General features: G+C 40.2%; 2 protein-coding genes across 10 annotated transcripts in view; one reads left to right on the forward strand and one right to left on the reverse strand.

Moving 5' to 3' along the window:
- LOC127600853 (F-actin-uncapping protein LRRC16A-like) overlaps positions 1–15304 on the reverse strand; it is a 692893-nt gene that overhangs the window by 184871 nt on the left and 492718 nt on the right. The window lies entirely within an intron of this gene.
- LOC127600862 (protein MTSS 1-like) overlaps positions 1–15304 on the forward strand; it is a 36963-nt gene that overhangs the window by 9121 nt on the left and 12538 nt on the right. For all 9 annotated transcript variants that reach the window (XM_052065738.1, XM_052065744.1, XM_052065746.1 and 6 more), the window contains exons 4-5: positions 14134–14218; positions 15211–15302. In XM_052065738.1, coding sequence (XP_051921698.1) covers positions 14134–14218; positions 15211–15302 — 177 coding nt within the window. The remainder of the gene's footprint in view (positions 1–14133; positions 14219–15210; positions 15303–15304) is intronic.

A 15304-nucleotide genomic window follows, 5' to 3' on the forward strand; every position in this document is an offset into this window, starting at 1 on the left:
CTCTTTTTTTCCCGTCTACTGGGACTAAATCAACTGCTACACATTGTTCCACTGCCAGATCACCCCCTGGTGTAGTTGTATCAAGGGTATGCTACCTTTTGGGTGCAGCTAACCACACTCTTCAATGGTTGACTAAAGTGTAATGAGAACAAAATACAACACACATTTTCTCAAAGTTCACTGCCCCACGCCAGAAGAGCACCGAACACAACACTGGTACACACATTCAAACTAAACCATACCACCACATGTGGAAATTTTATCAGTTGGAAAAAAATGAAACATTGCCAGATAATTGGCACAACATTTAGCAATTCTCTAGCTGATTTTGTAGTTGAAGCTGTTAAGGCTTCGCGTTGTAAAGATTGACAAGCTGATCTATTGACTCTGCCGACTTTGATATGGGACAGCCATCGGTCTGTTATGTTACAGTTGTAAAGAACTTTAGATTCATGTTATTGCTCTGGCACCGCTATCAATGTTACAACTGATAGAAAGCTGAGACACAGTTATCATTTTCCAATAGACTCAGTGAGTTCTGTTCAAACTAAAACTTTGATGGAATTGGTAGTCAATGTTGGGGGAAAGTCTGTAGTAATGGGATGTGGTCTAATACACAATTATAATCTTTGCATTTCGGATAATGAATGGAATTACAGGTACATTATATATGCATGAAAATTCAAATTTTCTGTTGTGCTTAGTGAGGGTCCGTTTTCGGCAAAAGATTTTGCAAAACAGACACGGGTAAGTTTAGTTAATGTACACTAATAGCTCAGAGTTCATTAAATGTGGATGAGGAACAGCAGGGTCCCAAACTCTAAAAGGCACATATGAGGTTAGTAATGAGTGTGTGTGTCTACATGAACCCCATATGGTCTTTGATTCCAAAAGAATCAAAAGGGGCCAAAACATAGAGCTTTAAACTCCATGTACGGCCCAGACCTTAGTGTAGAAATGTTCACATCACAAGTGTGTGCATTCTCTTGTGTGCACACGAGTTAGCGTGTACATGTGTGTACATTTTGCCAAGCACACGCGAACCACATTTGCGTTTGTGTTTGCCCAGTTATGTGCTTATCATTGCCCTTCGAGTCCATCACAGACCCTGCCCTGTCCCCTCGTTTTACTTTGTGTTACAGAGCGCTCATCATCTGAACGAGAAAATACTCTGCTTGGCTTTGTGAAACAACGGACTCTATTGCCTTGTAAAATGAGTAAAACTGTTTTCAAATATAAATGGAAAATGATAATGAACAAAATCTCATTTACTTTTTGAAATGACCTATGTTCCGGTGCTCTTTGCGAACATAGAGCTATATAGAAATATAGGAAAGGGCATTCCCTCTTATGCCCGGCCCAATTCATGGCTTGGCTTCTATTACAGAGGAGCCTCAGATCCCGAACTAGTCCACTACCTCAATGCCCCTTTTGAAAATTCTGTCCTCTTTTTCACTTTTAGCCTCAGCGTGTATGTTGTCTGTCCCCTATCCCGCTTAGAATCTCGTTCTCTGTACAAGTTCCATGCGTGGCTCTGAATCAAGTCTCTGTTCTCCTCATTTGACACACCCCTATACTGGGAAACTTACAAATCACCGGAGCCAGCAATTAAACCATGTAAATAATCAAATACGCTCTCAGCCATAGATTTACGAGGTCTTTCAAAAGTACAAGCTTGCACAATCACGTCTGCACACCCTCAAGTACCATTGCAGTTAATAAATATGTATGTAAATACTAATCTATCATTTTTTTAAATGCTAAGACTAAAATGCTTAAATTGACTTCCTTTTGACACATTTTATGACACATTCAATAACGAGGCTTATCTTTGTGTAGCTTCTAGACTTTGAGCAGTTGTACAACTGCAGCTGTCTGAAAACTTGGCTTTTAGTATGCTTATCCATTTCTCTCCATTTCAATGTTGTTCGCACAGTCACATTGCGTGCGTGTGTGTGTGCGTGTGTGCATGTGTGAGTGAGAGTCCTGTCTACCACAGTTTTACTGCCAGGAAAGGGAATGAAGCAACATAAATGACAATTTATCAAAACAGGAAAAAAACAAGGTGTCCACTTCATTTATCCAGCGATGAGTCAAGCGTAATTATTCTGACAGGCCTATTAATAACACTAAAAAATGACATTATGTTAGGGAATACCACATTTGTGTCATTTAAAAATGTACTTAATACATATGCACATGAGATTCTGCAGCCCTCTGTTTAAACATGACCTACGACTCTTCCTAATCCAGATGGGCCTCAAAATGTCCTTGTCATGGAGTTAAGGGACACTGAAGTTTGTGCGTGTGCACTCGACACAGAGGACAGCCGATTGTTGACAAGGACAGAGGAAACAAACAAGTACCAAATGTTTTTCAACACACAGGAAGGTAGTCTAAACAACCTCGAGTCAGAGAAGGAAAGAATCATTGGTGCATGTGTGACCAATGATGTTTGCAGGTGTTGCCTCTGTTTGCGCTCTGTTTTTATTTAAACATGAACCTGGTCAGACCAGTGAGTCATGTCGGGAAAGCGGTGACAAGGCTCCATGTTTTCTAAATTAGTCTTTCCTTTCTTTAACAAGTAATTCTGAACATTTGTACTCAGGACCACAGTCACCTTTGACCTTTTGGCCGCCAACCAACAATCCAACCTTTGTTCCATTACTACCTTGTAGGCTCTCGCATTCTCACACTAGGTTTCACAGATGTACTGCTGCTGCCTTACTGGACCTTGACTGAACCCCCCCTAAAAATATGAGCATCAATCAGACCATCATCGGTGTGACTTTGAGAGGAACTTTGGCTTTCATCCGGACAAAAGAAAGACTTCATATTTTTCCATGGACATCTTTTCACTTCATCAAGCGCATTCTGTCTTTTATTTTTGTGCATGCTGCAGTTTAAAAAAAATTGTATTGGTATACCTATCTGCATAATTGCTTGCCAAGCCAGGTGTTCGTCAGCTAGTCTGTCAAGCAACACTATACTCTTATTTGCTTCATCATGAAGAAGTGCAAGCCAAAGAAGTAGAAGGTTGAGAGGCCAAAAGACATTAAACCAAAGCATAAAAGTAGGATTTGGTGTGAGAGTTTTTGGGGGAATTGACATTGGAATAACCTTAACAATTATAAACATTATTCAGGAAACATTTTACAAATAATAAAGTATAAGTAATACAAACAATAAATAAAGTATCACAAATTACAAAGTGTGAAGTAAAATTCTTGCAGTGAACTGCAAAAGAAAGTAAAACAGTAATCCAAAGAACTGAGATACAGTCAAATAATCGGATTAGTGTTCATTGTTCCTTGTGCAGTTGTTTTTTTTCAAGAACACTGAGGCACTTCATCGCACAATGCATTTGAACCCAACTTGGACTGGAGCGTCACAAAAAAATGACAGGAGGATGCGAAAAGCAATAATTGGGATCAAATGAATCACCTGAATGTACCCAACACAGTCATTATATAATTTAGAAAATTTGAATCCAAGGGAAGTACTACCGGTAAATTTCTTGTATGGTCAAACCTCGATCAAAATCATTGAACACATTGATTTACTTTATAATTTTGTTTTTGAAATTGTGAAATTGTTTTAGTTTTTGAAGCTTCTCACTGAGCGAGTTGACTTGACATGATTGTTCTTTGTTGGGCCATTGACACTTCATGAAGCTCTCTGAATGAATGATGTGCTTGTGTGAAGACTTTGTGTGTATGTGGGCGGACGGATGGATATGGAGTGATGCCAGCTTGGCTAATGTCACCTCACTTGGTCATTGCCAATATCAGTGGCATGCGCGCACAGACACACATTAAGGGACACATGGTGGGTGTAATCTGTTGGTCATTATTTTGAACAAGGCAGTGTTGTGCTGTACTTTGAAACAGCTCAGTGTTTTGTGTTTGACTGGTTTTAATTACCCCCAGTAAATATGGGTTGATGACCACTTTGACGGTTTACCACAATTTTAAAAGTCAAGGTTTCAAGAACCTGTCCGTCCTCCATCCGGCAATGCGATTTTCTTTTTCTTTTTTGAGGTGATTTGTAAGCACATGCAATATGATTGGCTGCTTGCAGAGCCGTCTTATTGACGTTAATGACAAAAGGCCAGCTTTCGTTTTCCCCTCCTCGGCTGAGCAGAGGGGAACAGTGAGCAGTTAGAGGGAGTGAGAGGGATAGGATGTACAGAGTTGGTCTTGCTGGAGCCATATTAAAGTGGAGACCAACCAGCTCTGAACAGCAAATTAGCAGGTAAATAATGAAAACGTTCAGGGTGTCCCCCACCTCCTGCCCGAAGACAGCTGGGATAGGCTCCTTGTGAGAATAAGTGGATCAGAAAATGGACGGATGGATGAAAAAGTTGCAAGAGAGAGAGGAACAGTTGCACTGTAAGCACACACACCCCACACACAATCGGAAATGAATCCATTAGGTCAGCCAGGACAAGGCACTTACAAGGTCACAAGTTTATGATAATCTATACAATATTTATATCCGCTGTTTATTGCATATTATTTATTAGAAGTACCAAGAGCTAAACTGAGGCTCAGAGGGGATCGAGCCTTTTCCGTTGCTGGTCCCTCTCTCTGGAATGACCTCCCACTGAACATTCGGCAAGCCTCCTCACTGACCATCTTTAAAACCCGCCTCAAAACTCACTTGTATTCTTTGGCATTTAACTCAACATGACCCAAATTATGATCTTAGTTATACTGTTTGGTGCTCTCTACCGTCTTTGATACTGATTTGTTGTTTCACTTTACTGTTGTATATGTTAGTTGCTCCATGTACAGCACTTTGTGTGCAGCGATGGCTGTTTGAAAGTGCTCTATAAATTGAGTTGAGTTATTTATTTTGATGTTACGAGAAGTCATGATATAATTTAGTAAATTTGAATCAGTGAATGACTTTTAAATCTCTCTTTATTGCTTATTTTTTAACCGGTGGACTTGTACTTGTTATAGGACACGATGCAAGCAATTGCTTTCTGTGATTAGAATAGCAGCATATAATCAAAAGCAATGTTTGTGTTGTGGAGTTTTATGTTACACATTCGTATCATATCTCTTGCCTTGAATATAATTGGATGGTGTCCCTGGTGGAAACTAACACGTTGCAGTTTTTTTTTTAAAAGATGCTATCACGCATGTTTTTCTATGCGAGAGACATTGTAAAATGAGTCTCTTCTTAAAAAGTTGTTTTTCTGTCGGGTACTTTCCCGTGCAACATTCAGTTCTTTGCTTTGAACGTTTATTTTTGTCCCAACATTGGCCACTCATTGAACCAGCCAATTGTTTTCTGACTTGGGTAACTCAGGCACCATGTTTGCAGCAGGGCACAACATTCAGAAAAACATCAGAGACGTACAATATCTAAGCCTGCACAGAACTTTTGAAAGTGAATGGACAAGAATTTATTTTGACCTCAAAGATTGTGTACTACTAACCATAAGAAAAACATGAATATATTTTTTGTAGAGGTGTCAAATTATCGTGTTAATTGCGATTAATTAATTACATCACCTTTCGCGCATTATTTTTCTTAATCGTGTTAATCTAAATTTTAATCTCTGCCTTTATTGTTTCTGTAGACGGTTTGCCTTTTTCTATTAGCCCTTTTTATATTTTGGCTTCCTGTGTTCGAGTTGTTGAGGGTGGAGAAACAACTGTCAGTCAGAGCCTGAAGTGGACATTGAGGCTCTTGGGGCTTGTTTAGCTTAAGCTGATAGGCTCCCATTGGAGTTGTGCGGGCTTAGTAAGCAGTGGTGAGGAGTGAAGAGGTAAAAATGGAGCAGCATGTAAGAGTTCTCGGCACAATGATTGGAAAATTTACATTCCAAAAACGCCCCGACGACACAATTGATAAAGGTAGAGTGTTGTGCCTAATTTGTAAGGAGTTTGCTTACCGCCGAAGCAGCTCAAATTTAGCCTCCCACATCAATGCAAAGCACCCAAACGCACCGAAAGCGTTAGCAATTATAGCGAGCGAGCCATACATAGCAAAGCTCTTCTGCAAACTAAACTCGAGAACACCCCACGTACGAGACATAGTTGATGTGTCCTATGTAGACTACTAGAAGTGATTGATGTTTATTTCAGCACTTTTAGTTTGTCATGACTGTCACCACATTTGACAATAAAGTTGTACTTGATACTTGATGATGAACAGTGCTATTTCTGAAGTGCTATCTTACAGCACTGTGATTTAAGGGTCTGTTTTATTTATTGCGTATTATCTGAAGCAAGTTCAGTGTTGAGTACTTGTATTGCTCAGAAAATTGTTCTTACTGTTTTTGATATGTGTTAAGCACTTTTTAAGGACCTGATGTATTTTATTTTTATTTTGTAATTCTTTGGGGATTTACAAAAACAAACAAAACAGTGATATTCCCCCTCCTGGTCGAAACTAAAGGTTGCAGGTTGGACTTTGACTAGTCTCAAATACAGCAAAAAGTAAATGGCTTGGACTTCATCTGTCCAAATTTCCTGAAAAACAATAAAATACTTTATAATGCCACTTTTTCTTTTATCTTTTGATCTGCCTCAATTTAGCATGAAAATAGGGGGGTTTTAAGTAATTTTTAGATGCGATTAAAATAGGCATACTTAGATTAATTAATTACAGACCCTAATTAATTAATCACACTTTTTTTACAACTTGACAGCACTAATTTAATGTGATTACCAATGCTGTTAATTTATGGCAGCTGTGGCATGAAGTTCATACATTGGATTGTGATCTTTTACATTTATACTCTACAATGCATTCGTTTGCTTCCCATCCATTGCAACTGTTGATAAAGAACATTAAGTCTAAAAGGGACGTAATAGGAAATGCTGTTCATTGCTTTGTTCATTTGCAAATTGCCATTTGCCGTCTTTTCTTGTTTGTCTGTGCTCTCAAAACGTCGTTAGCATCCAAGCTGCAAAACTACACTTAGGTGAAAGACTGAAATGACTCTTTGCTGTCATATTTACAGCCCCCCTCTGCCCCCACAAACAACACATTACACTTGGTTTATTAGGTCTTTTCCTGTTTTCTTTTTTACTTGCTTTTTTGTATTTTGTGTGACCGCTATATTTGGAATGACTAGAAATTACGTTTCATAAAAATGAAATTACGTTTCATAAAAATGAAATTAGAGCAAGCTACAGTCAACACCATTGCATTTAATGTCACACAAGCTACTTGTTATTCCCCTCCTCTCCTTTTCCTCTTATGTCAACAGCTGTTGATAGATCTGTTTAGTTTTTTGCATATAAGCACCCGTCGGTTTGCAGCAGGTGAGTCCTGTGTGTGTGCGTGTGTTAAAGCTTGGCACAGCAGTTCTTTTGTGGGTTCCCACTGAGGCTAGACATTCTGACTAGGGAGTGTGTCGGATGCTACAGTAAGACTGCGAAGGAAACTGTCTGTCTGTCATTTCATCTATTAAAAGAGTGGCACATCAGTCGCCCACCATTCACGACAACTGATTGAACAGGCTATTACTGTGAAAGACCATATCCTCATTCACAGGCTTGCACCTCTACTTTTGTCCTTTCTGGTCTTTCAGTCACAGCATTGCACTCATAATCTGTCAAACTCATACCTTCATTTTGAGCAGCATCTGAAGTCATAGATTTGTTTAAAAATACAAAACAAAACTTTCAGAATAAACATTTTATACGGCATGCTGTATCACGAATAGTGCCTATTTATTACGAATGAGAACTGCCATTGTCAAAACTAATTTTGTTCTAACAAATTAAATGTTGGAGCTATGAAAAAACAGTGAGTAACCAGCGTCGAAAGAAACCCTGTAGACGTTTTCTAGGTAGTATGGATTGATAAAAAAACAAACAAACAAAAAAGCAAACTTGATTTCCCAAACATCCATTTCAGCTATGTCAAACCAGGTAAAAGAGGACATGCTGAAGGAAATAAGGTATCGCATGTCACTCTGCCTTTACAAATATGTAGTTCGTATGTGTTGACATTTAAGTCCAATTTTTGTGAACAGAACAAGTCTGTTTTATTCAGTTGTTTATTGTTCTTTATTTCTATGCTGATATTGTTGGAAATAAAACTTTAATTGCACATAAAAAGCATGTGCTCAAATGATTTTTGCTCCAATATCATTATATCAGTGGCAAAAAAAAACAACTATTGTTTATTGTCATAGTTTCTTCAAAAATTATTTTGCCTTAAAACATGTATTATTGTGACAGGTCTGCTGGAGTGGTGGACGGCCTAAACCACACTCGTAACACATAACATTGCTTACAGGTAGTCAGGGCAAAAAAAAAAAAAAGCTGAACGATGGTTCGTCTCAAGAAAAATTTCTAAATTGGGGCACTCGTATACATACCAAAGTAGCCTTCTATTAACGATATATTATTGCTTGGTGGATTATTTTTAGCACAAGTTCAGGTGAAGTTTGTGGCTCTTGCATCCTTTGAATGTTCTTTATGCAGCTCTCTGAGGAAAACGTTTGGACAGTATTGTATCGCAGAGATAGAAACAACAATGTTTCTTTGAAAGGAATATTTAGATACAGACTGCCACAAAAATGTGTTTTTTCACCACGAGAAGTTGTTTTTTTTGTAGGAAGCAAAACATACTATTGTTTTAACATTGCTGCATTTTCTACAGACATGCATAAGTGTACTACAGTATAACTTCAAAGCGGAATGCAACTTGTTCTGGTTTGCTGTTTGCCCTCAAAATTGAAAACATGATGTTTTCCAATCAGATCTAATTGGAATAAGCACTTCCCAAATCAAAAAGATTTGCATAATTAAACCTCATTTATCCTTTCATAACTGTTTCATACAAAAAAAGCGAAATCACAAAAGTATTAACAATTGAAAAAAACATTCACCCATAACTTTGACAATGTACAATTAATGCAAAGACCAATGCAGAGAGGGAAAGGGGGTGTTCATGACCTCACATACCGTATTTTCCACACTAAAAGGCACATTCGATTATGAGGCGCACCTTCAATGAATGGCCTATTTTGTAATTTTTTTTTTCATATATTGGATGCATCGCATTATAAGACGCAATCTGCGATGCATCCACTAGATGAAGATATCCTCAAGAGAATGCCAAAAGAACACTACACTACACTACACTGCACTGCACTGCACTGCACTATACACTGATTTATATAGTGATGATCAGATGTCATTTAAACATATTTAATAAAGCAGTGACACATTTCATTTAACCAACAGCAAGTTATGACATTGACTCGTTAACGTTGAACTCTCTTGCCGCTGCTCTATTTCCGTGTTCAACTGCGAAACCGATCATCTTAAGTTTGAACTCTGCGTTGTAAGCATGTCTCTAGCAAGGAGTCCTTTTGCCGTTGACTTGTGTATACAAGGCACATTGGATTTTAAGGCGCACTGTGAGCTTTTAAGAAATGAAATGAAATGAAAATGGAAGACTTTTTGGTGCGCCATTTAGTGTGGAAAATATGGTACTGTAAAGACTGTGAGGCAGCTAACTTTCCAATGGCCTTTCTGTCTCATGATCATTAAATATTGTCAACTACTGTACTAACCAGCCTTGATTGAGTTTGTGTGTCAATGACTCAGCACCACTTTCTTAATTGTGTGGACATGCACCGACAGGACAGACTGTGGCGCTCCAGTGTCAAGTCAAAATAAATATAAAATGCAAGGTAATGTAAAACACACTTATGGAGAACATCAATTTGAAAAGGTGGAGACCATCAGGAAGACAATCATGTTAATTCTTCAACCATCTTTTGTTTGTGCAGCATTCATGTCCCGTCCAGCTCTCTAATTATTTAGCCAACAGATTGCTGTACCTCCGTACAGCAGCATATATGTGTGTATGTTTGAAACCAGCTGTACGGTCTCCAGCCTCTTAACAGTGTAACCACGACCCCTTAGTTAACAGCAAACATCTGTTGCCATCCACGCAGCTGTAAGCAGCTCAAATTGAACGCTTGCCTCAATTTCTAGCCATAATTTACCCATCGGTCTGACCAGGTCAAGACCCACACCCCAACGATTTGTCTATTACTATTTTTAGCATTACATCAAAGGTTCTTAATCCAGCGCCAATTTGTTTAAATCTGTCACTTTGTGAAAAATGCTGCTATATTGAAGTGGGCAACAAAGTTGACGTTGTATTGAGCAAAGTGCCACAGACCTGAACAAGATCCCTCCACTGTTATTATATCGGGGATATGTAACACTGCCCTGTTAGCATTTTCCCTTTTCTTCTGTAGAACACTGGACTGCATCCAAATAACCCACAACATTGCAGAAAATGTTTTTAATATTTTTTTTCCCACATTGAAGACAGTGGGGCGGCCCTGTGGTCCAGTGGTTAGTTGGTGCGTCAAGTTCGTCAACCTCATAGTGCAGAGGTACCAGGCCTATTTTGAAATCGACTTCAGGGTCCTACAAAAAGCATGGGCCCCTCTCACTTTCTGACAGTGTCTGTGAGACAATGTCCAAATATTAAAAAAGGGAGCACATAGAGACAAACGGAGATTGGATTCTCCAGCTAGAATTTCCCTCGAAAATGTTGACTACTGAATGAAGCTTCTCTTGTTTCTGAGTGTATGACATACCCAACTAGCGAAATGTTGAGCAGGTATAGTTACAAAACTGCAAAACACCATGTCACATTGCGCCAATTTCTGTTGACAGCAAGCTACACCACTACACATAAACATACACATTGCTGTTTGGTTGCCTTGTCTGCCAGTGAGGTACTTGAAGCTTGTTTTTGTGCGCTTGCGTTGTTGTGTGTGTGATGGTGTGTGTTGCACTTAACTGAAGCTGTGTCTATTTCTGTCCGGGGTCATATGATGCTAGACCCGAGTAGATGTTATGTGTTTACAACACTTTTATCCTGAGAGGACCACAACAGTTTTCTGACAATCACGTTTGTCTGCCTCTATTGCACAGCACAGCATGCGTGACTGTGAACTTTGTGTTGGGATTAATGAGAATATTGTGGTAGTAATGAAAATAAAAAGAAAGTTGACATTGGCTTGAAGTTAGTTTTCTAAAAACAAAGAGCACCTCAAATCATATGAACCCAGCTGCGTAGTTTATGGACATCTAGACCATTAAATATGCACATCTACAGTATATACAAGCCTCTTTTACAAAAAATTGACACGCCAGAACCATAAGAGAAGATTTACATTTATCGGGCCTTGCATTTTACACAGAATGGAGCAAAGCAGGAACGTGCAAAACGGTATCCAGCTATCAGATAATTTGACGTGGGACATGTCAGCGTCAGAGACTACTGTACCATATAAAGTAGTCGTCAGATAGTGTTAAAAAGGGACAAGTGTTGGCCTGGGGTTAAATTACCCCCCCCCCCCCCCCCCCCCCGCCCCCACACACACACACACAAACACGCACACACCCGTTAAAACATTCCCATGGATATTCCGTACTGCTTTTGTTATTGCGTTGGTACTACATCTAGACCCACCCCATCACAGCTCCCAGCACCATTTGTACTAAACAGCCACCGAGAAATAAGTAATACAAATGCCAACTTGAACACATAGTGAAAAAGGGGTACACATACACATGCAATTTCCATGGCAACTAGCAATTGTTGCCAAAGCCGCAGTGAGGTAGCTCCACACATTTGCCATAGTGGCTCTGTATCATCAGTACAATAGACAGCTTTGTGCCAATGCCCAGCACGTTTGTCTGCATTGGCAACTTAAGACTTCTCCATTCAATGGAACATTGTTCAGATGATTGCAGGTATTGCAGTCACTTTGCCAAGCCTTGACAGAGGCCGTCTTTTGCGACATATGGCATATTGCTGCAAGTCGTTACACGTGCTTCATATCAAATCCAGATGTACGGGTGTGGTAGTAAAAAATACATTATCAACTGAAACCAAACTCTTCCCCTGACAGTGCGGACTTGAGCTGCTGAATTACTGTGCAATGAATAGATTTTGCCAGTACTAACACTTTCTTGGGCCTTTTGGCCTCCCTGTGGTACTCTGACATCTGTTAGCCCCACCCTTAACAATAATATGCAGTCTTGTGACGGATGGATGAATGGATAACGAAAGAAGTGAAGCGAGAAAAAACATCTTGTATTTTTGGGTTGCGTTTGAGTTGGTATCATTCACTACTAGCCTAAACCTTGGCTAATTAGTCAATAAGAGAGCACAAACTATATTATATCTACGTTATAGTGTTCTCAAATGAACTATCCCAAGTAAGCCTCATCAGGAGCCTTATTCTTGTTTCCAGCCTCTGCTTGCACACTGCAGAAACTGTACTCATGAACAGGTTTCTCTGCTGGATGGATTTGCACTTTGCAAGAGCGCACAGCCCCACACATCCATGCATAAGAACCTGTTGGCCCACAGGCGGACACAAAGTCATGCAAACCCAAACACATACAAACACAAAGACATGCAGGAACTGTCCCACACAAAAACTCAAGTCACACTGAGCAGTCACACAAACGTTCTATCAGTCATCATAACGTCCCTGGGTAGACAATCCAGCCTGAGGCCCTCCAGTCAAGGACAGCGACTGAGCCTTCAGGGAAGAAAATGACACAATTCTTTCGGGATGTCAAAATATTCACAATAGCATGATTTTACTGTAATAAATGTCATTACTATGACTATCACTATCATTGTGGTCTTGTCGGTAAAGAAAATAATAGCCGTTGTGTATGATATTTAGATTTTGGGTCAGCTATAGCACATCACATAGCCTGGCTGCCGTAACCCTGGCTATAGAAAAGGAGTAGGCAAACTACGGCCCGCGGGCCAAATCCGGCCCGTTTGTCTTTTTAATCTGGCCCGCCAAAGGTTGGTACACAATTAATGTTCGATGTCAACGACTGCATTCATTTCATTTGGACTTGTAATGACAGGCATTTCAACGCCAGGTGGCACAGTTACTTGAAGTTGTAGAGCATAGGGAGAAAGGGGGAGACGATACGGAAGCCCGCAGTTGCGCCAAGTCAAGCAAATCCTATTCGAAACGACGGAATAATGTACTCTTAAAGTCTGAAAAACGTGCCAAAAAATACAAAATACTACTTTTTAAATAAAGATATCCAATTAATATTATGTTGAATTTAGTTCACCCTTTTGATCCGGCCCTCGATAATATTTTCTGGTTCTCATGGTTCTCATGTGGCGCTATGCAAAAAATAATTGCCCACCCCTGCTATAGAACCTTCTCCACTTCTCCAGCATACTGTACATTCACCCAATTCACTGTGTAACCCATGTGACCACATCACAAGAACTACAGTCATGACTGGCTGACTGGTCAGTGTCGGCGTATTGCAGTGCTGGAATGTGGAAGTACTGTGGACAAAACGCTGGCAGCTCCAGGTTACGTAAGGAGCTTACACTAATCGTGTGATTTGAAAATAAATAAATAATGGAGAGGAGAGATCTCATGTGAATAATGACACATTAATCATTAAGACTCCAACCCCAACCAGTTCCGTTCCGGAGGTACACCTTATGCGAGCGACGCATCATCATTGACCGGGGAAGAGGCACCTCTCGCCGCCTGCCTCCGTCCCCCCAAGGGCTGGTTCACACAGGTTGGAGCAGCCTGTGTCCCAGCTCTGGGAGGCAAGGCCTCCTTCACTTCCGACCTTAGATCAGCCAGGACAACCTGCCGAATTTAACCATGTCATTAAGCAGAAAACTCCCCCCGCCCCACCCGCACCCACTAACAAGAATTCTTTTGATTATTTTATTTCTTGTTACTTGGCTGTTTCTATACCTGCTTTGCCTTTGAATGTTTTGAATGTTCTTATTTCTCACACTTGACTTGAATTTTTGAGGTTGAAATTGTTTGAACTGGGAGAAGCCCCATAAAGATGAGAGAATTACAACGCTCAGTGCTATTTTGAGCATATTTGTGACTTTTTTCATTTTACTTTTTTCCTCATTGTCTTCCTACCTCTATTTTCTTCATCACAGTGTCAATCAGAGAGAGTCACAGACTTATCACATGGAAACAGCGTGATGCCTTTGACAAGATATTTTGTCTCTGCACTTGAACCCAGTAGATCCAAACTCGGACTTGGTCACAGATTCACTGAACTCAATCATGCCTGTTTGTTTATTTTTGTCTTTCAGGAGGCACCAGAGACATCGGATCAGGCTTGACAAGGATGTGCATGAGACATCGCAGCATTGAAGCCAAATTCAAACAGTTCTCCATGTAAGGAATTGAATTTGTGTGTGAATGTGTGTGGCACCCATCTTTTGCTCAAGTACCACACTGCTGACATTTATTTACACGCCAGCTCTGTTTTAGTCAGTGCTTGACTGGAATGTAAGATTGTCCGGGTTTGCATGTACAATCAAGCCTGCCACCATGGAGTATGTCGTAACTCATCAACACATTTGGTGTTCTTCGACCCTCATGAGACACATCCAATAAAAGTCTCTGCACATGTGATGTCACTCTATGCACCAAGTGTTGATGTCATGTGCTCCTTTGTGCAACTATGCCCCCTGTAATGCTGTACTGAGCAACAGATGATGCGTCAAGCATTCACTATCTGTGTTTTGGAGTAGACTCTCACAAATGTACACCACATTTCTCTCAACATTTCGCACACACACACACACACAGACACACACACATAAACGCGCGCGTGCTACCCACCCAGACAAGGGGCTCTAATTTCGAATGGCATTTCAGCACATTCCTCTTGAATCTTTATAGCAGGACCCTGCAGACGGGTGGGGGCTATACCGACACACCCACTGACAGACAGACAGACAGAAATGTCTGCAAAAGAGTGGTGCAGTCTAATTTTAGTTGCATGTACTAAGCCTGCAGCTGCCAAGCACTCACGGCTTCTTAAACACAGTCACAAATGCACAAATGTCTCTTCACTCAGTGAGGTAATGATTGACATATATTACTACACAGGCTTCTAACATCCAACTGTGACACAGTTGGGTATAAACACTGTTGCTCAATCTCCCGCCCGTTAATGATTGACAACATAGACCACCTTTTGGTTGAACTATCCGGTTGTCTGTCATATATGCCAATAAACTGGAGTGAGGTTTTACAATGAGAGCGAAACATGAAAACATTTGCCATTGTCACAGAAATACACCAAAAATATTGAAAATGGGAGGACCAGTAAATTTTAAATGAACTTCACTAACCACGCTAGTAACTTCTTTTTTCTGCAGGACCTTCTTGGAAGCTCTGATCAACCCCCTACAAGAACAGACGGAGGAGTGGAAAAGAGGCGTCTACACTCTGGATAAGGACCATGCCAGAGGT

The sequence above is a fragment of the Hippocampus zosterae genome, chromosome 5 (genome assembly GCF_025434085.1).
Source record: "Hippocampus zosterae strain Florida chromosome 5, ASM2543408v3, whole genome shotgun sequence".
Classification (NCBI taxonomy): Eukaryota; Metazoa; Chordata; class Actinopteri; order Syngnathiformes; family Syngnathidae; genus Hippocampus; species Hippocampus zosterae.